The sequence below is a fragment of the Falco rusticolus genome, chromosome 2, assembly GCF_015220075.1.
Source record: "Falco rusticolus isolate bFalRus1 chromosome 2, bFalRus1.pri, whole genome shotgun sequence".
Lineage (NCBI taxonomy): Eukaryota > Metazoa > Chordata > Aves > Falconiformes > Falconidae > Falco > Falco rusticolus.
The window spans coordinates 100,833,455-100,858,350 of NC_051188.1; the positions used below are offsets into that span (position 1 = coordinate 100,833,455).

At 44.0% G+C, this 24,896-nt stretch overlaps 1 protein-coding gene across 3 annotated transcripts in view; it reads left to right on the forward strand.

Moving 5' to 3' along the window:
• Positions 1-504: 504 nt before the first annotated feature.
• The window catches only part of GRIK1 (glutamate ionotropic receptor kainate type subunit 1), a 177,326-nt gene continuing 152,934 nt past the window's right edge, over positions 505-24,896 (forward strand). For all 3 annotated transcript variants that reach the window (XM_037377668.1, XM_037377667.1, XM_037377670.1), the window contains exon 1: positions 505-770. In XM_037377668.1, the coding sequence (XP_037233565.1) occupies positions 632-770 (139 nt within the window). In that variant the 5' untranslated portion in view covers positions 505-631. The remainder of the gene's footprint in view (positions 771-24,896) is intronic.

The window sequence follows — 24,896 nt, forward strand, 5'->3', positions numbered from 1 at the left end:
CCCTGCCCCGTCCCTGCCCCTGCCCCTGCCCCGTCCCTGCTCCCGCCCCATCCCTGCGCCTGCCCCTGCCCCATCCCTGAGCCTGCCCCTGCCCCGTCCCTGCGCCTGCCCCTGCCCCATCCCTGCGCCTGCCCCTGCCCCGTCCCTGCGCCTGCCCCTGCCCCTGCCCCGTCCCTGCTCCTGCCCCTGCCCCTGCGCCTGCCCCTGCCCCTGCGCCTGCCCCGTCCCCGCCCCTGTCCTGCCCGGCGCGGGCCCGGCCGTGTCGGGGCGAAGCGGGACGTGTTACTGTGCGCGTGTGTCGCGGTGCGCGTGTCCCCCCGCGTGCGTGGCGCCCCACCTCGCCGCCTCGCCCCGCCCGGGGCCGCCCCATCGGGAGGAGCCGTCCCCTCCCGTCCCCTCCTTCTCCCCCCCCCCCGGCGGCGGCGGCGGAGGGGGGCGAGGGCAGCGGGAGCCGCGGGTGGCGGCGCAGCGCAGCGCAGAGCGGCAGCGGCGGGAGCGCGGGCGGCGGGCGCGGAGCCCCCGCGCCATGGGCGGGCGGCGCGGAGCGGCGGCGCTCAGCCGGCCCCGCCGGGGGTAGCCGCCCGCGCCCCGCACCCGCGGAGCCCGGCATGAACTGAGGCGGGCGCGGAGGATGGCGAGCGCCCTCGGCCCGCGGTGGCCCCTGCGCCCGGCCCCGGGCGGCGGCGGCGGCGGCAGCGGGGGGCTCCTCTTCGTGCTGCTGTGCGCCTCGGCCGGCCTGCCCTGGAGCGGCCAGCAAGTGCTGCGGATCGGTGAGTGCCGCCCGCGGGCCCTGCGCGCTCCGCTCCGCGGGCGCCGCCGGCTCCCGCCGCCGAGGGCTTCTCGCTCCCGGGCGCTTCCCCTCCCGCCGGCCCCGGGCGCGGCGCGGGTGCCTGCTGGTGCCGGGGCAGCGGGACCCGCGCTCCTCCCGCGGGGTGCGGGGCTCGGCACAGCCCGCCGGCAGCCGCCGCGCCGGGGCCGGGGCTGGGGCTGCGGGCGGCGCCGGCTGGGCAGCCCCCAGCCCGTGGCTCTCCTCGGCGGGGCGTTTGCCCGCCTCGTGTGCGGCGCTGCCGCGCTCTGCGGGGCTCCGCGGGTGCCGCTTCCGAAAGTTTGTCCCGGTGCGCGGCAGCGGGACGCGGGAAGTTGGGCGCGGGGATGCCGGCGGGGGCGGAGCGGAGCGGGGCCGGGGGAGCGTCCCGGGAGCATCCCGGGAGCCGCCGCGGGCGAGGGGGCGGCTCCGCTGAAGCGCTCCGCGGCAGCGGGTGTGGGGTGCGCCCGGAGCCGGTCGAACCCCGCTCCCCGCGCCGCGCCGGCGGGCCCGCAGGAGCGGTTCGGTGACCTTAAAATGCGGCCGAAAAGTGCGGAGGTGCGCTGGGGCGGAGCGGAGTGCGGGCAGCTGCAGCGTGCGGAGGGGTAAGCTGTTAGGGTGGGGGACGTGTTTGCCCCCGCTTCGCCCTCGGCCCCCAACCCGGGGCGGGGGGAGCTCCGCGAGTGCTGGACCTACGTGTAGCCCCAGAAAACAGGAATTTATTTTAAGTAGAAAACTCCGCACCATGGAAACGGGGCTCGGTTCACAGGAAGCCTCTCGCCCTACAGTGGGTTTCTTGTGCCAGTCAAGTGAGACAGTGAATGCAAAGTATCAGAAGAGTTAGGGGTTAGGAGAAACTGTGGAAAAGATGTAGGCAGAATCTGTCACACGTCTGTTTCTCTGCCTATCCCTCTTTTGCTTGACAAACACTGAATATGAAGCAACATAGAAGGAGAAAAGAAGCTGTTTGTGCCACCTGGGGAGATGCATTCCGAAAGGCTGTTCCTCTTCGAAGTAAAGGATTGATGCCTTTTGGCCCGGCAAGCATTAACCCCACTCAGCTTTCCTCACATGAGTTCGTCTTTAAACATTAAGTGGAAGGCTCCTGGTATGCTTAGAGAACAAGGGACCCGATGACTGAAACATTTAAATAAATTAAGGGGCACAGTCCCTCAAAGTGCTAAGCAAAGGCAAGGGGTGGGGGGTGGGAAGAAAAGCTGAAGGCACTCAGCACCTTGCAGCTGAAAATTTATAATTAAAGTTCATAACTGCACATATTCAGTGTGTGCTCATTTTTTTCTCCCGGGATGCAGGTGAAGTTCGCTGTTTCTCAGCTCACCACTACAGTGTAACCGTGCCACATTTGGAGCCGAGGGGAATGTCAGTGCCCATGCACAGAGCACGGGAAGCACAAAGCTTTGCGCTCTCACAGATGGGTAAATTCAGGGCCAACAGAACTTGTGGAAGAAAGTAAACCATGTTCAAATAACTTAGTTACATGCTACATCAGGATGCTTTGAAAATACACAAGCATCATCACTGCTAATAGGCAGCCTTAACTTGCTTATCTTTAATGGGAATAAGGAAAAAGGAGCATGACAGAGTTTAAAGGGAAACATACTTGCTTGAATGTAGTCTAAATGCTTAGCTCTGTGCAGGATGAAACCTTGGCTTCACAGCTGGCATCAGCATTGCAGGGACCCAGGCAGAGATTTAGGGTGTGCACTCCTCCTCCCTCTGTCCACCTCCCCATAGCATAACTTTACTGCTTCTGCTTGGTCTAGCGAGGCTCTCAGGCAATTGCCCACGTTGCTTTTCCCTAAAATTACTCTGCGTGGTTTGTAGACTCTCTCCTGCAAGATCTGTGTGTATCTCTTGTTCGGATTCACTCTTTCAGTGCATGCAGCGACGGTACCCTAATACTGCTTTGACCCTGTTATTTCCACCCCAATATAAACAAAAATAAGTACGACAAACTGCTCAGCTTTCAATCGCAGCAGCCAAATACACGTCCAAAGAGATGCTGCCAGGGAGTGAATGCTCCTTGTGTGTTATGTGGTTGTGAATGCATAAAATATTAAATGTATTCTTATTACAATAGTTATCCTGCCTATAAAGTAATGATGTTATAAAATATTAATCCTTCACATCCATTAACAGCAGCAAGTTTCTCCATGGAAGCTGTCACTTTTAGAGGTGACAAACAGAAGTAATGGCAGTAACTCCTCCAACACTCTTTGTGATAACATAAAATAATCTCAAAGCATTTCCGACAGTGAAGAAAATGCTATTAAGCCATCAGATTTTCTTCTTCATGTTCTAGTTAATTAAGGAGAGGAAAGCACTGCTATAGAATGGTGCAGCAGTTTGCACCTGAATTAATACACTGGTAGTTTAATTGCATTTTCCACTGTTAGGGAGCTTTTGGATGTGTGGTTTTTTGTTGGTTGTTTTTTTTTTTTTTTTTTAGTTTTTCTGGTTTATAATACAAATGAATGGATTCTCTTGTTGGTATTAAATTAGTTGAGAAAGGACATGAGAGCGATAGAAATTCTGGCTATTTCTCAGCTACTTTTCTAGCCATCTAAACAAGGAAATGAGGGATGGCAATATGACCAGTAAAACTAACTCATTAGGATAAAAATAATGGATTTTGAGATAAGATACATTTTTCAGTTTCAGGTAATACAATACTTAATTTTTAGTGTCTTACTATTTCTTTCATGTTCATGTTAAAAAGCTTTTCCCTTGTTACATGAACTAATAGAGCTGTCCAAGGAAATACCATCTTTATCTACACATAACCCACTATATTATATTATATTATACGAAGGTATATTTAAAGTTCATGACTTTATATTTTTTATTCAATGCCAAGGAATTTCTGATTTTTACGCTGAGTCAATCTAACCTTATCTGTCCTACTTGTACCGCTTATATAAAATAAAGGAACTCAAATAACAAGGAAGAAAAGAAGTTAAGACAAGCAGGTGCTAAGTTGCAGAAACAGCTTCCAAAGCACTGAAGTCTCAGCAGCAAAAAAATTTATTTGTTAATACTGGGCACAGAGCTTTCTCATTTCTTACTGTACATCCTTAAGGCCATTACAATTTCTGGCTAGGTTATAAGAATATACTTCAGCAATATTACATGAAAATCTATAAATGGTAGTCGTTCAAACTACGCTGAATTAGAACTAACCAATAGTTGAGAAAAAAGTTATTAACATATCACTGGAGTTAATTAAAAAGAATGTGGCGGTTTCAACAAATACCTGTAGGAAGTTATACTTGGATCAGTCTTGGAATTAATCTCTAAAATTAGCAACTCCTGAAAATAAGCCAAAAAGTGATTTTTAGGTTTCGTAGAAGCTGCTTTAGGTGATGAAATAGATAGCCTTCAGTTTGTACTAGAAGTAATTTTCAGTAATTTGTGTTTCTGAACTGAAATGGAATATTTAAGTGTGTGTTCATACTCTGCACTGATTTATTGCTTACTTACGCAAAATTCCCAATGGTTTAGTGAATTGTATTTTCAAAGATGCAGGATTAGCCCCATAATATTTCTCTCCAAATATTGAGAAACATAAGTTTAAAAAAGACACACGTAAGTCAGTGTAACCTGAAAAATATTATTTTCTAATAAGGTAAAATTTTCAATTTCAATTGGAATCTGTTTCAAAATATAGGTCTCTATTTCCCCAAGCAGGGCTAGAGCTGTGATGTTTTTCCTGGATGATATTACCGTTCCCACATTGTGAGAATGATAAAGACAAAAACCTAATTAATTTCACCACAAATTTGCTACTTTTTGTCAACTCTTTCTGAGATTTTGTTTGTGAAGGGAATGGTATTAATACACAATTGTATGCATATCATATATGTATACATATAACACATATAATCAGTGTTATGTGGCAAAGCCTGTATTTGGAAAGTCTCAATCAGATTTGAACATAACTAAAAATGTTAATTTTCAAAAATGTTTAAATGTTTCTTACTAGGTGTCTACAAGTTACCCTATTCCATAATATTATGGGAAGTAGGACTGCATTTTCTATCATTAGATGATGATGCATTAACTACATTTTGTTCACCAGCTCCTGAGTGCTCAGTTTATCATTTCACTGTAATACAATTTGCCTGAATTTCCACATTTTACACTTAACAGAAAACTAGTTTGCTACAAATATTTGTAAAGGATTGCTACTAAAACATCCAAACATTAATTTTTATGCATCTTCCTCCTCACTGGATTTGACAGTACTGTACGAGCACGAGCCAGTGCCCTGGTTGGCTTGCATGCTTTAAATGGGTAATCAAGTTAATAATACCCTAGAAAAGGCAGATGAAAATTGTATTACCAACACCTTAGGAGGGCACTCCAGCAAGGCTACACTTGTGCAATGAAATGTCAGTGGAGCCAAGTGGCCTCAGTGCCTACAGGGAGCTCAGGGAAAACACGTTGATTCCACGATGATTTGCATGATTTCACCCTAAATTATTAAAATCAAAATCTCATTGGTGACGTCTTTGTGTTCTGCCATTTAGGCTTGATGATGCAGAGGGACGGGGTACTTCGGGTTCCATACAGCTGTATTTCCAGGCTTTTATACCATGGAAGGCATTTGTCGTACTTGCTTGCTTTGTTGGAGAGTATTAAAAAGTTGTGAAGCCAGTGCTCAGCTGATGAAATGGGCATCCTTTCAGTGAAGTCAAGGGAGCTCTGCCAGTTTGAATTGCCTGAAGAGCTGCCTGGACATACTTAATGTATGGAGAATGAGGAAACTTTTGTAATTCCTTCAACTGACATACCTACTTATCACCCTTCTAATGGTGGGTAGGATCCGACAATGTCAGGTCCCATCCGTCTTTAGCTCATCTTACGCAGGTGTACCTACAGAGCATTTCTGAAGCTCGCCTCTGAGGCCGAGCAATGGTGGGCATGGGGTGCATGAAGCTTGCCAGCCTTGTGGTGACCCACTACTCCGTCAGCTTGTGGTGCCTCAGTAAGGGTGTTTGCTGAGCGGCTGTGCCGTGGCCAGAACGTCCTTATTGCTGGGGCTGTGGAAAGTGCTGCTCGGGATTTGAAGAAATCATGGAGGAGACCTTTACTTTCCAGAAAATCAGCGGTTTGTGTCTCTGTTGTCAGCATATACCTACATCCAAAATATCTGCTTTAGTATGAAATAGATGAGTTGTAAAAGTGCATGATAGACTTCAAATAGTCTATAATAGTGTGGGTTGATGATTATGCAGCAGGCAGCCAGCCACCCAGGGCTGTATTAACAAAAACATCGAGCTTGAGTTGCTTCTGTCCTGGACCACTGGTCAGTAAAGGCTGATGGAAGGTAACAAAGGTCCTGAGACCAGACAATGAAAACTAAGGAAGCAAGGCTGGATTTGCCTAGATTGGATCAGAGCTAGGATGGTTTAGACAGTGCTGAGGGAGATAGAAACATTTAAAAAACACATCATGAAGATATGTTAGTCCTGCCTTTCGTGTCTTGGGAGATTTGTGGTTAACTATGGGAAATTTAACATAGCTATCTTGGTGAAAAGTCAGGCGGGTTGTAGGAGAATGAAATGGAAGGCAAGTCAAGGCATTGATATCTGTGCTGTAGTATTTTAACAGTTTCTCTTATACAAGGCACATCCTATTGTGTCTCTGTGCAAAATAGGTCCATAGTGCTGCAGTGAGCTCCAGGTGGGCAGATAAATAGGACATCCTGCTGTGGTTCACCAAGGCTTCAAATGCATTTATGTAACATGTGTGCACCAGTTCAGACAGTTAAGATTTTGGTAAAATACAGAATGAAATCTTTAAAACAATGAAATCAATGAAATTTTGCCAAATTATAAGAATTTTTTATCAAATATTTTGTTTATGCAAAATGTTTGATGCTTAACCTAGTACTTTTTCAATTAACAATTCGTGCACAGTACAGTGATCATTGCAGGGTGAACAATCCTTATAAACAGAATTTATATTAATAATATAAATTTCTCTGAATTTCATTTTTTCCTTAATGGTCTGTTTGTAGTGTTCAGGTATAATAATTTTTCTTAAATTCCTGAGACTTTCCTATAAATCCTAATTTCACTTATTCAGAGGGCATTTGCCTCAGCATCAGTTCTTGCTGTAACTATAAGCTCCTCCATATGGCCCTGTCTTTGCTTAATATTTTCCATTCAGACTACAAGTACAATCTCAATGCTGTTTTTTCATTACAGTCTGTTTTGTAGATCCTGGTCAGTAATAAAGCTTAAATCCTGCTTCTCCCCCAAATATTTTAAACAACGGCCTCTAATCTTCTTTTCTCAGAAAGGCTTGATTTGACCAACTAGACTATAGATTGTACTGCAGTAAAAAAAAAAAAAAAAAGATATCCTATCCAAGAACTGATTAGTTTTACTCCACAGCTTTGGATCTGTAACCTGCAAGCCCAGTATGTCCTAGTTTTTGGTTGACTTTAGATTTTAGTTTACAGTAATGAGTTTATGATTTTGGGAAAGCTTTGCAGTAGGAATGTTATTAACCTTCTCTCTCTCTCTTTCTGCTGAAGGTGATACAGTATTATCTAGAACATGATTAACTTTCAAATGATGAATTTGCTTTCACTGAGCAAAATCAAAATTCAAAACTAAATTCATTATTCCAAATAGGCATCTTTTTTACTTCAGCTAAAGGAGTGAGTATCTGATAGGGCTGCTAAAATATATTTCCTTTTTTTCTTTTTTTTTTTTTTTTTGTTATTCCTCTGACAGTGCAGAAGGTTCCTTATATTATCTTTACAGCTTCACCCATACCAAAACACTAAATTAGGGTGTCACAAACATGGGGAAATGTGAATCAGTTATATGGCCTGGCAGTATGGACAAAGAGAAGTGGTCTCAAAGACTCAGTTTTGACCTTTTTTTTTCTTGGGTTCATCAGGCTCTTTACAATTACATCTTCTAGTTGTTTTTTCCTTTGGGCTTGCAGACTGCACCACCACAAGTTTAAAAAAGGACCACTATGAATTCGGTTAGCGTTGAAATTGTTCCCACATTCTGCCATCAGATCTGCACATGCAAACTTCGTCTATTTAAAGGAAAATTATGTTATAGCACGTTGATTCTGGCTGGGGTTCAGGACCAGCCATCCTTCCATATTACTAAATGGCACGGAGATCCTGGTGCAATGCTGAATAGGTGGAAGTGACAGTCGGCATCCAGAATTACCTCTAGAAACGTGGAGCAGGACTTGTTTTGAGTGAGCAGGTATGTGAAATTCATTGTTCTACCTACAAATGAAGGAGCAGTGAAACTTAACAACAGCTGTTATGTCCAAGCGACACTTCTACTAGAAGCATTGTCACAGACGCTGAGGCTTTGCTTTGGCTCTCAGGTGGAGAAGTAACAGAGCCCTGCCTGAATTCAGTGGTATAGCACTGAGGCCTTAAAGTCACTGTGATTTTTGCATGCTGTCCTACAGAGGAAAAAAAATCCCCAACAAACCTAAACCAACACAAACCCAACACTCTTAAAAGATCAAGCATGCTAAAACACAGTAAGAGCCATTCATTAGGTTAACTAATACAGACTTTTCAGCTGTAAAAGTTTTGGACAGAATAAGCAGGAAAAGACACGTAGTGTGTGCTGTGGATCAAAGGGTTTGGAAAAAAAATGCTATTTTAGAAGAGCATTATTAGGTAGCTGCAAGAAAATAAGAAAAAATGTTTGAAGATATGAGTTTATTCTCCCCTTCCCCTGGGATGAGTGATGGAGCACAGCGCTGCCAGGATGTTTGTATGGCGCTTGCTGCCACTCACTTCTACTAAAGATCACCTCCCCATCCCCTCCCAGAGAGAGATGTGTCATTAATGTCCACAGCATGCAAGCCAGATCCCCAGGTGAGTAATTAGGCTTGCCTAATCTGCCACCGCTGTTTCTGCAGTTAATGGCAGCCTGTAAGTCAGCCCAAAGTATCCTAAGTATTACTTTAGTTGCTTACTTCTTTAGTGCTGTCTTCTGCTACCTGAGAGCTTTGGCTTTCATGGTCCGTGAGACACATGGCACACAGAAGCCAGTAGGTTTCTAACTCTGCTTTCCTGCAGTGAATGAATAGCAAGAGCAGCCCACGCATCCTGGCTTGCAGCTATGACTCTAAGCAGGTAAATCAAAGGATGCTACTTCTTTTTACAAGTCTTGCCTTGCCATAGCTTTGCCTAGCTATAGTAACACTACTACTGTGTATTGTAATTCAGTAGAACAATTAAAACAATGAACAACTACTATGAATCGTGCTATCTTTAGGTGAAGCTGTATTATATAAATTGAGTTTAGCGTGATTCTGCAAGACAGTACTGAGAAGAAAATCTGTATGTACCTTATATTCTTGTATCATATAATTAGAAGGCAAGTCCATGGATACTGGTGCTTTTGGAGTCTACCATGTGGTGAAGGGTTGTATTGAACTAGTTTTCTTACTGCTTTGTCTCATGTACTATAAACTGTGTTATACTTCAGTAAGAATTGTAATGAAAAATAACAACACAGATCTTCTGAAGCAGTAGAGCTCAGAGTACTTCACAAAGCACATACAATTAATTTTATTTTATGATTGAGGAAGCCAATGCCAGATACCTAAAGTGTTTTGCTGGCAGACTTGCGGCAAAGCTGGGAGCGACTCCAGGTCTCTGGAGTGCTGTCACCCCAGACCTCTGCCCACTGCATCACAACTTTGACATTTCCTTATAGTTTGTGTATTAGCTGAAGATTTGCATAGATACTTTGGAAATTAGTAGTATGAAATGCTAAGTGTTGCCGCTACACAGGCCCAAGTGTATTTAACTAAATTTATAAGTAGGTGTTTTATGGACTGAATGGTTTGCACATGCTTGGAGCTCAGCCTTGGATGTGCAGCGCAAAGCGACAATGCTGAAGGTTTTCCCTGACACCGGACGGTTCTCTGAAGAAGCAAAGCACATGCCTTCCTCTCCCGATCTGGGTAGTTGCCAAATAGTAGGTGCTCTGTCTGACCTTAGCAGAAGCTCCCAACATCCATGATCCTTGGAAGTGTCTGCTCAGATTTCTGCTGAGCATCTTTTCAGCATGGTTTGCCGTGTCTTCTCCAGCCTTCGGCTTCGCATCTGCTGAGCAGGGTAGTGTTCTGTTGAAGATAAGGTGTGGTGAGTCTTAGCAAGGATGGACACCTTTAGGGTGCAGATTAATTTCAGTTTTTTCCCCCCGTTTTGGCACTTCCATGGCACACTATGGCACACAAGCCCTCTGTGATTATGTACATTTTGAATACAGAAACATTTTGCTGTTTATGCCCTTTCTAGAAGGAACTTATGTACATTGGCAAGGTGGTTAAGTGTTTTACTAGGCTGCAATTCCCAGGCAAGTACAGCAACCAGTGTGAATTGGCCTGACTCGTTCTTTTGCATTGTGTTTGTTCCAGCACATTGTTTCCCTTTTCTCCCTGAAGAAAGGGTCTAAGCAGTCCGAAAGAGGCTTTCAGAGCATTTGAGCCATGTGCAGTGATGTAGACTGTACCATCAAAATTGCTGAAGTCTTTATCAAATATTCAGGTATCCTTATAAAATTCTACAGCCCTTAGCTAGGAATTAACTCTGGCTTCAGGAATTACACATCTCAGTGCTTACAGCCCTTTGCTTTAACTGTCTTGGTCTCATCCCTGATGAAGATAGGGAGAACTGAAAATTAGATGCACTGAGATGTAGATATCCAGAGGAAAAAAAAACCCAAAACAAAATAACTTTTGCTTTCACAAAAAGAACCTTTTCTCTGCTTACATTAAAGTAAAAAAATACCAGAGAAGCAAAAGCTTAGGACTGGTGGAATGTGAAAAGTAGTTTACATGTAATAGTTCATTTTTGAGCAACTGCAGATTAATCCTGATTTCTTTGGAATGGTCCCAACAGATTAATCTCAAGACATCTGAGTCCATGTCAGGCTTAGAGGCTCCCTATCAGTAGTCAGAGAAGAGGAGGCCAGGTTGCTGCAGCAACAGTGTGACACATGTAAAACTCGGTTTGATTATGTCAGTATCACAGAGGAAGCTGTTTAAAAGTTAGGTCAGGTTTTTTAGCTGTACTATACTTTTCCAGAGACTGTCAGTCACTGTCAGATTGGCCAATGAGTCAAAATGCATGATGAATAACTTCAGCAATCTCATGTGGATAAAAAGTTAGCTGTCCACATAAAATAATATAGTAATAAGCTATTGAGAACTATGAAAGAAACTAGTAGTAAGCCACTTAAGAATTCTTCCCTGCAATTTGGAGACAAATAAAATTATTGGTTCAATTTCTGATTAAAATATTTTCATGTTTTGCTTTTGAATGCTTTTATTCATCTTAGGATTCAGAAGGAACATATGAAATTACTTAAATATCAAAGAGATGATCTTTGATAGTCTTTTGGAATGGGAGATAAATGAGTAAAAAACTTGTACAGGGCACAAGAGGGACAGGGAGTCACTGCTGTACTATTTTGCCTTATGATTCTGCAAATGGATTTTGCATGATAAGCCATGCTCATGCTAAGAAAAATGGCTTGCTTAATAGAATACATTATCCCCAATTTATTCGTCCATACTTAAAAATATTAAATGCAAAAGGCTTTAGTAAAGGAGCGCAGTAAATGAGGCAGAAATCCTGAAGAATGATATATATAGTTAGGTGATAAAAGATGGGATTTTGAAGTTGCTCAGTCAACATTAGTTTGATATTTCCCATCTTCTGGGGTTTCACTTTTTAATCTTACACGTTTGTATAAAAAAGCTTGTGGTGTCATTCTCTATTGCTGTGTAAAAAAATCAATCAGAAACACCAGGAACATTTCCCACTTGCCTTGCGGGCACAGCAAGGATCGCTAGTGCAGTGCAGGATGGAGACCCGTGCCACCCATCACCAGTCAGTCTGGCTGTTCTCCCTATGTACCTGGCCCTAGAGAAGGAGAAGGACAAGACAGCTTCTGCTGGTGTTTTTCCAAAAGGTATTTGGCTGGGTGGCAGTACAGCAAAGGGGCAGCGCAGGCTCCTGGCTCCAACGGCTTCAGGAACCAAACCAGGCAAGGAACATGCTTGTCTCTGCAGCTCTGGGCAATGCGCGTTGTGCAGATGGGGTACAGTAGGTGCCTCCCTGGGCACTGGTAAAAAGCTCACCCTGACTGCTGTTGGTTTTTAAGTCCCTGCATGAAGATATTCTTGATGAAAACATTCTTGCTGAAAAGATTATCAGGATGTTTGTAGTTTGGGCAAAAGACCTGTTATTCTCGGGAACAATTAAAACCTCCTGTACTGAGTCTGAGACATCTGCAGGACAGGGGAAATGTCACTGTAGATGGCTAACATTTGACAGAGTTATAAGCAGCTAAAGACAAGGTTGGATAGTGGGCAGTGTCTGGAGTCCTTTCTTACTGACAGCTTCTGCAAGGTCTTACTGACAACACTTACAAAAGACGAGGTAGAGCTCCCAGCTGGGAAAGCTCTTTTGCCTTTGCTGGGGTGAAGCACTCCCAGCGGCTAAGTGGTCACCAGCAGGAGCCGTGCCAGCACTGCAGGTCCGATCTGGACGGTCTGAGTGTCAAGTCTGCTGTCTGGTGAAGGGCCGTGGTGGCTCGAGGTGCAGTGAGGGGATGGTGTCCTGTGGCAGTGCTGGCAGCTGTGGCAGGGCAGTCTGGCTTGGCTGGGACAGGCCCGCTAGGGCAACCCAACACGGGCCATTCCATCTCCTGACATGCTGCGTGGTGAAATACCACAGTCTTTACAGTGACACGCTGTTCCCATTACCGGAGCTCTCTCTGCTTAAATAAACCCATTAAAGATGGGCATTTGTTCTTTCTTGAACAAGTTTCCATTTGTTTGTCTGCTAATGGCCAAGTAGTGCAGAAAGGACAAGTACAAAGTTTCCCGCTTCTGCATTTGGAAACGGTTGGGTGAAGGTCCCTCTGAGGACACGCAGCACTCTCGTCTGTAACACTCATTCCCTCAGCCTGGTGGCAGGGACAGGGCAGAGAGTGAGCTTGTTGCAGAGAACGGTTTAGTATCCAGTGTGTATAAGCCAGCCTGTGTGGCGACTTTGAAAAGAGACCGCTCAGCTTGTGTCTGTGCTGAAATTCTGTGACAGTGACTTGCTGGTCTGTGATCTGCCGCTAAGCCATCACGGTGGTGACTTCAGCGCTCACCCACCCTTCGCTACCACGCACAACAGCCCGTGGGGCCGAGCAGGTGCCATTGAACGCAGAGTTCAGCGTGCACCTGGCTAAAGATTTTGTCCACAAAGCCAAAGGAGTCCACAGCTACAAGGAAGCCGAATGTCAAGGCAGCTCAGTGCCTTGAGCGGATTGCTTCTCTGGGCAGGAACCTTTTATCTTCCCAGCCTTGTCCCCTCTGTTTCTGTTTCACCTCTCTAGGAGAGTGGAGGTGCTCAGCTCATCTGGCCACATGCTCTGGCATATGATTTGATCCTTCCACCAAGGCCACTGTCAGAATTTTGATGTAAAAATGATGTCTCTCTTCTTGCTATCTCTGGTCCAACAATTTGTACACAAAAAGCTTTTTATTCATCTGAAGCTACTTCCTTTCGGCTATGCCAAACCACCCCAAAAACTTATCGATGGGGCACCACAGCTAAAGTCTAATATGAGCTGATGCTTTTCTGAATGTAACTATCTTGAAAATTTTCATTTCACATCCAAATTGTTTACTTATCTGCTGGAGACATATGTTAAGAGAAGTTAAGGCTCTGTTGCTCAAGGTGCATTTTAATACAGGGGAAGAACTGCTTTGGGTATTTCACATTACATCTTTTAGCTTTATCTGGTGCTGTAAATTATAAAGCTGCTCCATTGAACTGAATGAAGATTAAATTTTTGAACACTGTTTTCTGAAGAATGCAGATTTTTCTCTTTGAAATGAAGAGTCTGTCCTGCATCAGTGTGGCTCATTGCATACTTTGCTGCCCAAGCCTGCCTTTATTCTGTTAGGGTGCCAGGATGTTCCCTGGGGACCATGTCTCGTCGTTGATCCATGTACTGACATTAAAAAGCATCTGCAGATGGGGTCAATGTGGGATGTGCCCTGAACAGCAAGTGGTCTGGGGAACTGTAATCCTTATGCTGTCATCTTGAAATCAGAATTGTCATGAAGGAAAACCAGCAAGAAACAATTTCCTTCTCATCTGTGCAGACCTTCTTCTGTAGATGCCTGATGTATGTGTGATACATGGATGTGTTTTTAAAAAAACAGTTTCTTGCAGTGTCCAAGTGAAATACTTATGCACTGCTGTTTTACCCAGACACATGCCTCTATCAGGCTGCATTCCTGGCTTCCAGCCCTCCTCTCTTAGCTCTCCCAATGCGGGGAGATCTCATCGGTGTTTGTTTCCTTCTGTGCCTAACGCCGGCCCCTGGGAGGAAGCTGAGTGGGTGCCTCATTTAAAGCAACATAGTACCAGCAGGATCAGGTGTTGTAAACAGTTCTGTTGCCTCTGTATAAAAGGATGAATTCAGTCCCATTTCCTCTTACGGATTGTCTCCCATGTATGCACATGTGCAGACAACAGCCAGACACTACAGCTGCCCCAAATGCTGCTTGCTCAAAATTGCAGCACGACTGTCTTGTGCAGACGCTTCACAGGGCTGGAGGTTGTTAACTGGCGTGGGAAGAGCACCAGCATTGAGGTTCCCGATGGCCTCTTCTCTGTGTTGGCCTCAATCAGATTCACAGGGGAGGGTGGCGGGGGAGACGTGGTATCACGGTGTATCTCCTCCCCCTGTGACAGTTGCGCTCTCCTTTTGGGAGCAGCACATGGAGGAGCAACAGTGTGTCTTTTACATTGAAGAAGCAGTGGTGGCAAGCACGCAAGCAAGTGCTGCAGGCAGTGTTTTTCTGGGTGAGTGGGTTGAGGCCATGTCCACTTCATCAAATTCTCCATCAGTAGAGACACTCAGGATGTGCAGAATATGTCTCAGCCTTTTCAGCAGTGCTGGGGTTAGCACAAAATTGGAGGAAGAGGAAGAAAATGTTTTCTACTAATTAGATGGCTCTATGCTTTACGCCCTCTGGTTCTTTGCTTTAAATGGGAAAGTTTCTGTGTGTAAGCAGATTACTTCTGTGTTAATCAGTGTGTTTCATAGCCTATTTTATATAGGCAAAGTTAGTCCAGTTTTCCATGATGTATTGAAATACTTTGCATAGCAGGATAATGAGTGACGCTGATGAGGGAAAAGAGAAGTGTCCTGCTAAAATCCAGAATATTTAATACAGCTACTGTTTTATGATGACTTCTGTGCTAATTTATTTCTACAAGTCTGTAAGCAAAAGGGTGATGAGTCCCACCTTTTCTTCTGTTTCACAAAGGTAATTTCAGGAAGCCACGCCATGTATCTTTGTCCTGAGCATTTCTGTGAGTGCTAAATTGTTATCATGTGTTGTCGGTAAACAGGTGAATCTTGTTTCTGGGCAGCTGTACTTATCCTTAGCACTTTCTGCTGTGAGAAACTTCACCAGAGTCAGGCTTGGTTTGCCTTCTGGGTTGCATGTTGTTTTACAGGTATCATGTGCAAGAAAACAAGAACTTTAGAAATAACGCTTATGACTTCCTGAAACTGCTCCCAGAAGCAAACACAAAATGCTGCCCAGCAGTGAGGGGAAAAGTGTCAGAAACCACCCTGAGAGCACCCAGCTGAGGGGGGCAGGAGGGGCTGCAGGCTGCCCGCAGGGATCCCCCGCAGCCCCGGGAGGGAGCACACTGGAGCAGGTACCCACACTGCAGCTGCGAGGAGCCCAGGCTGGAGCAGGTGGATATGCCCTGAAGGAGCTGTGGCCTGTGGAGGGCCCATGCTGGAGCAGGTTTGTCCTGGAGGACTGCAGCCCATGGAGAGGACCCATGCTGGAGCAGGGCAAAAGTGTGACGAGGAAGGAGTGGCCGAGAGGAGCTGTTGTGGACTGACCACAACCCCCTGTTCCCCATCACCCCTGTACTGCTCAGCAGGGAGGAGGTAGAGGAGTTGGGAATGAAGGTGTAAAGTTGAGCTGGGGGTGAAGGTCATGGTTTAATTCGTCTTTCTTTCACATTATCCAAATCTATTTTCATTGGCAATAAATTAAATTAATTTTCCCCAAGTTGAGCCTGTTCTGCCCACAACAGAAGTTGTTAAGCTGTCTCCCTGTCTTTACCTTGACCCATGAGCTTTTTAATCTTAGTTTTCTCCCTCTGTCCTGTTGAAGAAGGGGAGTGAGAGCATCTGTCAGCCAGCCAAGGCCAACCCACCACAACTAGGATGTGGAATAAATGAGAAGTATTATTTCTACAGCATTTATATTGGATTTGCTCATTTTTAACAACTTCTACTAAGAGTGTGAGCCCACCTTTCCCCAATGGCTTTTAACTGTTGTTATAAAAACTGGAGCTTCTTAGGTAGGAGACTGAGCTGCTCTGTGATAGCAGCTGACTATGCATTTGTACCATAAGAAATGGGATTTTTAAATAATTTAAATAACTGAGATGGTTTAGAAGATGAAAACTTTGCTGGGGAGCTTTTATTAATGCTAGAATTCCTGGCTTTTGTATTTGCGACTCAGCTGTTTGCAATGCCAAGAGCATGTTTTATTACAATTCTTAGAATGATGCACTGATTCATGGTGTTTTATAACTATGTAATATGAATGTAAATTTATATTAGTAAACTCTCTTCATTGATTATTAGACCCAGAATTCCAAATGCACAGGAAAAATCTAAATGAAATGTAGTTACTGCTTGTGCCAAATTGTCAGTTTTTATATCTTGTTATCACTGCTGAATTAATCCACATTGGAGAATTAACAAGAATCAAAGCAGCATTTTAAAAGGAATATTCAACTTTAGTTGCACATGTTAGAATTTTAATACACACAAGTCTGTTCCTTCATTACTCCTCTAAGTTAAAACAGGCAGGTGGGATATAAAGAAGTGGTGGGCAGCCATGCTTCCGATTTAACCCCTTGAAAGCAAGGCTTATTAAAATGTTGATTGCTACTAAGTAAAGTAGAACTGACTGGCTCCTTTAGCATACATCGTACATAAAATCACTTCCAACTTTTGGCAGCACTGAGGGAAGCAGGCACAGACTTTCTTAAAGGTTTAAAGCTTGGTCCTTCTTCCATAGCAGTCAATCTGTATAAACTTCATTGGCAGCAGGTAAAGCCCAGTGACTGCATATACAGATGTTTGACGTGAGCTTTAAACTGCTCATCTTTAGCAGATTTAGCTGTAAAACTTCTTTGAAGACCCAGCACTCGCTTTTATCTGTGAGTTGTTTTGCAGAAAATCTGTGAGAAAAGGGGGTGCAAAGTCATCTTTTCCTAGTCTCTGTTCTTTGTTTTAAGAGACAGACCACTTTTTCTCAAGTTCGGGGCGGGGGTGTGGGGAGAAAGAAAGAGACCCAAAGGCCACTTTAGCTCTGCCTTTCTCAGAGTCAGTGGAGCTGTGGCAGTTTATAGTCATGAGTTTCTGGCAAACATGTTATTCTGACAGAAAGTGAACAGTTGGGCAATTTACTGCACCTCACCCAAACCGCGAATGAGGGTTCTGGATTCCATTAGTTTGAGGAAATCAGAGGTAAAAAGCCTCCTCCTACTTCCTTTTTCTCCAGCTGCTGATTTTGTCAAGGTCTCCCACTTGCACAGGTCTCCTTCTCTGCCCTGCCTGCTCTTACCAAAGCAGAGGCAGAGGCATGGAAAGAATGTCAAAATTCACTAGTTTGCAGTAAGAGCAGATGCTATCAGGTGTAAGTTATTCCAGCTGCTGATGGTGCTGTAAACAGTCCTGAATAAGAGCTGGAATGTCTTCTAGCCACAGATTCTAGAAATAGCATTATTATTTACATACAATCGCGTGGTTGGAGCTAGCACAGCAAACACTAAAAGCACAAAACTCTATTTATGTAGAAGAATGTCTTGTTAGAGAGGAATCTTCCTTTGCTTTATGCAGCTTAGCACGGAGCTTCTGATTCAGTACACGAATATATCAAATAAGGTCAAGTATGATACAATTTTGGTGTCACGCTGAATTTGTGGTAGAGCTAATATTGTTACAGTCATGTTGTGACTGACATAAACCCATCGCATTTTCGATAGGGTGATTGGTGAAAGATAAGAAGAATCAATGGAGATAAAAATAGGTAATGCAATAACAGCATCCATCTCATCATAATTTTGCTTGTATTATACCGAGTAACCTGATTAAAAGGGTCATATTTAAATCTAATCTGGCAAAACTGCTTATAAAAAGGAGAGTGAGAGAGAAGGAACCCAAAATGGTGAGGTTTGCAGGTCAGCTGGGGGTAACACATCAGTCCCCACAGGGATGTAGCCCCCGTCGGTAGCAGCTAGTTTCCCATGTGAGGGGGGCAGCAGGCAGCCCCCGCTGTTTGTGAAACCTGCACTTGGCTGGAGAACGGCAGGCAGCCTGGCACCTTTCTACTCTATGAGAGCCAAAGTGAACTAAAAAGACGGTGAATGGTATACTACAAAGTAAAAAAAATCTCCTTTGTGTTCACACCCAGGATGGTACAGGGATCTCCGGGTCCCCTGTCTGAATATTTTGAGGTTGTTCAGTCACTCCCACAGCTAGCAGGGATGGTGCATGCTGTATTTTAGGATGGATTAGCTTCTGCCATTCTTTATGACATACTCGGTGGACTCAGGAGCTTGTTACTCAAAAAAAGGAAAGACAGTAAAGAGAGCTTAGTTACAATGTATTAATTTTAATCCCACCCCATTACTGATCTCTAAATACACGGGAATCCTTTGGGTGAGGTCTGATACAAATCTGAAGAGCTCCCTGACCTCCAAAGAGCCACATGAACTTAGACATTATCCAAGGATCAGGATCTGTTCAGTTTGTTTGTACTGTATCCTAAAAAAAAATACTGCTTGATGCCTTTCGCTGGATAATGATGCTTCATTTATTCTGAGAGACACTAATGCTTGTAAGTAAAGGAAAGAAAGAAAGAACGAAGGAAAGAAAGAAAGGTAGAAGGGTCCAATAAATGACTATTTGCTGATGAGCTGACCTAATGAAGCCCAGACATGTCTTCTGCTTCTCTCCATCCTATAGTTACTGTAACCTCAGCTGCCTTTCTTGTTCCCTCTTGACCTCCTCCCTGCAGTAGCACCTGTGGTTCTCCTCTTCCTTTGAAGTCCTCCCACCTATCCCCAAATGACACACAGCCAGCAGACCAAATCTGCAGGTAACTTGAGCTTTTCCTTCGGCAGAGCCATTTACTACATTCCTCAAGATGGTTTTCACAAAACTTGTAGGAAGTGCATGCCTTTGAGACCCCTACCATTTTTCAAACTTGGCTAAAGGTGGCCAGTGGTTAAATTACTGGTTCTAACAGGACTGAGATGACCAGATAGCATGATTTTTGCAAACATTGTTTTCATAGAAAATCTGGCTGAAAAAGAGACTTAAAGTTTTTGGCTTAAGCAATCAGGTGGTGCATCTGTTACCCACAAACTAGGTTATATCTGGGATAACCAAGACACAGGTTTCCCCCATTCTACACTCTGTGAAGATGTACAATGCAAATCAAAGTGTCAGTGCTCTTGCCATAAAGCTTGTGCTTTTGTAAAAGATTAGATCTGGGGAGATCTGTCTTGCTTGTGGGGCAAGAGTCGATTAAGGTGTGATGCTACTTTCATGCAAGCCATACAGCATTATGCCAACAGTCTCTTTCCTTCCCCTCCAGCGTGGCAGACAGCGCAATCAGGATGTAGACACACATCAAAGGGAAAAGCTTTGGTAGCAGCTTCTGGAATATCAGGCCCATTAGCGTAGCTCGCCTTTCTCTTCATTACAGGGAAACAAATTTCAAGAAATCAAGGAGCACAGGAAGTTCAGAAGTACATTGATGTTTCTTATTCCAAAAGTATGATCTACATCCTTCATGCATCTCCAAATTTACACTGCCCTGTTATGCTGTTTCATCTTACTGCAAAAGCCCTTTACAACGCAAAATATTCACCTTAAACATCTATGTTTTAATTGGAAGGAAAAAAAATCCACCTTGAAAGACCACAGAGTGCAATTGAGGGAGGTTATGTCCTGTGCTACCTAAAGTGGTGGGAGAGGAGCTGGGACTTGAGTGTTGTTTTCTCGGTGACTCAGGCTGCTGCAATGTGAGGTAAGGACATGGAGACATTAGGAAAGCAGATGATACATTTGTACAGTGATAGCTGCATATGGTGGTACAGTTTATATGTATGAACCACATATGGTAACAGCAACGGCAGTCCTTCTGATGCAGTACTGTACTGTTTGGCTGTAGTCTTTTGCTGACATATTAAGGTAGGTTATAGCCCTCCAAATTCCTGCCTGTCACCATTTTTCAATCTGTGCTCCTTTCCCCTGCCCTCACAGCCCTAAAAATTGGAGCTGGAGGCTGCTTCTGAAGCCTGCAGACTTGCCTTATAAAGGTGATCATTTTTATGAGATTCAGTGATTGGAGTTCTGCTACAGTAGCTCTTTACCGCAGCCTTGCTATCTCCTGTCATCATGAGCTCAAGCACCGGTATGCAAGGAGGATAAAGAAAAGGAAATGGAATGAAAAAAAAAAAAAATAGATAAGAACAAATTGACAGGTTGATGATAATCTTAAGTATGTGGAACTGTGTTTATGCACGTTTTCTAGTTAAACTCTAAGTGCTTTACAGCTTAAGAACATGCTTAAGAATTACGGAGTGTGGGATTTATTACAAAAACTGTCACGAAATTCTCAAATACACTTGTCTTATCCTGGCATATTGTGTTGTGCCCCAGACTTGAAAAAGCACTGCAGTGTGAACTCGGGCATCTAGCAAGTCACGTGGATGTGCTTGTAAAACTACCAAGACAGTGTAAGAATGGATTTGCAGCTAATGGGGAATAAAGGTTTTATTCGTTTTCCTTTCAGTAGGGATGCCTTTGTTTAAGTTAAGACTCAAAGATGTTCAGTATTTCTGCCAGGACAAGAAAAAAAACCAACAAAACCACCATTTGTAAGAAAGGCAGCAAGTTTCCTGGTTTTGTAAGTTTTAAAAATTCAGATAACTGGCAGTGACAAAACAATGACAACTCTGACTGCTGCTGGCAGTCTGTTACATTTACAGTCACCTTCCAGAGCTTTATTGCTTATCATCAGATAGAACAGTTGGCTCCAATGGAAAAGACAGGTTGCTACAGATGACAGGGTCTTTACAACGGGCAATCATGATGGCATTAGTGTTTATCCACTGCAGTAAGTGTATAAATCACAGCAAATGGGCTTCCCCTTGGAGTCAGAATCTGTTGTGTTATTTTTACCCAGCCACAAATATTTATCCACCAAAAGGTGAAATTGCCAGACACACTTCGTGCCTAGTCCAGTCCAGTGAGCAGTTGGAGGTTACTGTCCACAGATCACAAACCTGATAGTGGAATGCTGCTTGGAAACACAGATGTTAAATTAAAGGTGGTTTGTGTATTTATTAGAGCTCACGATCCGTGAGCTAGAGGTGTTTTGTAATCTGCCAGTGTGAGTGAATGCAAGGTTTAAATGGGTGCTCTTCCTCTTGTGAGGTCTTTGGTGGGAGACTGAGGTAATGTGTGATGAACACGGGCTGCATGCTGTTCCCAGTTCACGTATGAAACTCACTGTTGTCAGCAGCTTAGAAACAGAAGGTTAATTTTACCTAGGTAAATACTGATAGGCAGTTTTAGCGCAGTGCTCAGACAGTTTATTTTTATGGAACAGGCACTTACCAGAAAATGTTAAATAAATCACAGGAATTACAATATAAGCATCCTCCGGAGATTTTTCATTCCAGTTTTCAATGTCTGACAGTGTCCAGTGTTAGAGATTTGAAAGGAAGAAATTAGAAATCCTGTAATGGAGTATTATGGAAAGGTATCCCTCAGGAAAGCTCTTTCCCAGCTTATTACCCTCTGGTGTTTCACCTATTACTAACTTGCATGAATTCTGTGTTTATTCTTATCTGATGTAATTGTAGCTGTTCTCATTCTTCCTGTGTCTCATCTTTTCCCGAATCCCACTGAACTCTCAGTTCTTCGTATCACTTCGTAGCAACGCATTCTCCAAGTTAATTATTCTTTGTATCAAACAGCATTTTATTGTACCCATTTCAAATTTAGTGCTTTCCTGTTTCACTGAGTATCTTTTTGTATCCATACAAATGAAAAGGATAAACTGGAGAGGATAATCTTCTGCCTGTATCCCTCCTGCTATTTTCTCTATCTGCATCACATTTGCTCTGCTCGGTTCCATCTGTTGGCCGCTCCATCCCCAAAGGCAGAGCCTGAGCTGTGAGCTAGCCTTCATTCCCCTTAGTATTAACAGTCAAATCCAAATTTTAGTTGCAGCTAGACAAGGTGCTGTTTTGTTGAAAGGAAAGGAAAGAAGCAGCTAAGAGAATGGAGGGCAATTACTTTTCTCTCTGGAGGCATCCTAATGGGGAATTTTGGTCCTGAGAGGAAAATTCCAAGGTTAAACAACAGTAGCAGAAATTTCACAGCTTGGAGCGTGCATCTGTGCTTTCGCTTCTGCTCTCTCTCTTCCCTTTTTGAGAAAAGGATGCCCTGAGAGGAGCAGCATCTTCTGATCTCCCAAAAAAAAGCCATCCCATTTCCCTAACGTCCCTGCAGAGGTGAGCTCACTCCTGTAAAACCCTACTGTGGCATTGTAGCTTTTTTGATGTGGCACTCTGAGGTCACCCAAATGTGCTTTTTATAGCACTCCTCCCTCTGCCGCTGGGGAACACTTTCTTGTACAGAGCAAAGCTTAACTTCTGTCATATAGAAAGCCTGTGAAGTTAAACCTCTGGAGATACAGCTATAGATAGGTATCGACTCCTGTGTAGGCACCGATGTAAAGGAAGTGGTAATTTTCCCTAAGTAAATTATATAATATCAGGCCTTCCAACCAACATAAAGTTAACTTTTCTGAAAATGGGTTGTCCCACATGCTAGACAAGGTTTCCTTTGAAAACAACCTCCCACCTTTTATTCAACGCCCTGTTTTGTGGAGCTAGCATCTAAATTGTCCTGTTCTGTGTGGTTTTGGTCACTTCATGAGAAAGAAGAGGTAGAATCTTGCTGGCTGTATTTGTCCCCAGGTAATGCTCTAATACATATTTTATTCAACAGTGAGATAAGCACCCGTATAAAAAAGACACAGGGGCACGCTCTCTGATCTTGTCTGGAAAGGCTAGGATGCTTCCCTGGGGCTGAATTCAGATCTGGAAGTAAAACATGCAGTGATCGAAATGGTCCTGTGGGGTTTTAATGGAGGCATGGCTTACTGCAAAAGGAATAAATATTCTGGTTTTCTTTAAGTTCAGCAGCTCTCTGTGCGTACAAGTGAGAGGCAGACATGAGCAACCACAGAGCTGAGTCTGTTGTCTTATTCAAAAAGACAAAAGCTGTCTGTGAAATGGAAGAAGCAAAAGGTGTACCCTTGGCATCTTACACTTGTCATCTAATTTTAGTTATACAAAAATCAGGGGTCTAGTTATTTGTGTCCACATTACTGTTACCCTCTTCCTTTCCCGTTTATGCTATGTATCTCATCCCTATGAAATGGGTTCCTGCTTGCAGCAGCAACTGTTTTCAGCTTTTTCTTTAAAAGAGGTGTTACTCCTTTTTTATTATAAACCAGGGAGCTACTCTGGTAGGCACGCTGTAACCAAATACTTGCATTTTCAGTGTGGGATTTACAAAAGTGCTGTAATTTGACTTGCTTACACCAAATGTTCTCAATAGTAAAAACTCAGGCTTCATTGGAGTAGGATTAGGCCAATGTCAAGCACTTCTAGACATGGCTGTCTGTAAGTGTTTTGTCATGAGTACATCAATAGATGCAAAACAGGACTGTACTGGTAAAGTGAGTTTTTTCAGGTATGTGTTACTGCGAATGAATAAAGATATTTATAATGATCCATATCGAACTATCATGATGCATATCTAGCTGGGTGCTTGGAAATGCGCCAGAAGTTTTTTGTGGTTGTCCAGCCCTACCAGTGTATACAGCAATATTAATATTTACTAATCCCATTGCTTTTACTTCCCATGCAGGCATTCTGGCAACTGCAGAATTGCTGAGAATCCATTTTTGATAAAGAAAGAAGAGCAACTCTTTAAGTACATAAATCTACTGAAAGCCATGTCAGGAAGAGCTACTTGGGTTTGGGTTGGGTTTTTTTGTGTGTTGGGGGTGTGGTAATAACGGGAAGGAAGAACTTGCACTGAAGGGCTGCGGAGATCATGACAATAGATTACATGCCTGCTCCCATAGGAGAGCCACCCCTGCAGCGACGGGGTCTTTTTAAAATGCACTTTACAACCACAACAAGCCTGCCGGTACTCCTTCTTTCTTTTCTTAAGAAGAGAAGGAAAAATTAAAGAGCTACACATAGTTAGGTGCCAGGAACTGAATAAGTGGTATTTCTTTTTGTCCCCAGGGTGAGAGTTAATGCATTTCACGGAGGAGAAACCCTGAGGAACACAAACATACTAGAGAAATTCACTATTGTGTGTCACAGAATCATGGAATCATTTAGGTTGGAAAAGACTTCCGAGATCAGAGTCCAACAGTAAACCCAGCACTACCAAGTCCACCACTAAGCCATATGTGCTTGTATAAATAAAATCGCCCTCACTTTTCCTGCTTTTTGCTTTCCCCAAAACCTAGTTTTTCTGAACCCTGAGAAATACGAAGTATACAATATTTACCAGCATAAGTGCCCAGAGATTTGTAAGGACATGCTCGCTCGGATGTGTGCAGGCAGACACAGCCAGCTTGGGCCGAAGGAGGTATCAGTGAATCATTGCAGAACACAACCCAGGCAAGCGTGCTGTGCCAAGGGAGCACTAGCGTGGCTCCACAGTTTGACTCCAGTCCTTGCTTTTATTCTCCCACCTTGGGATGCTGATAGAGATGCTCAGTATCTGTGTAGACATGCCCCCACAGGATGTCTACTGCACAAGGTACTACACAAGCACATATTTCCCAAAGAAGCAATTGTAAAACGTAATTCAAAACAGGAGTGAAATCCTACAGC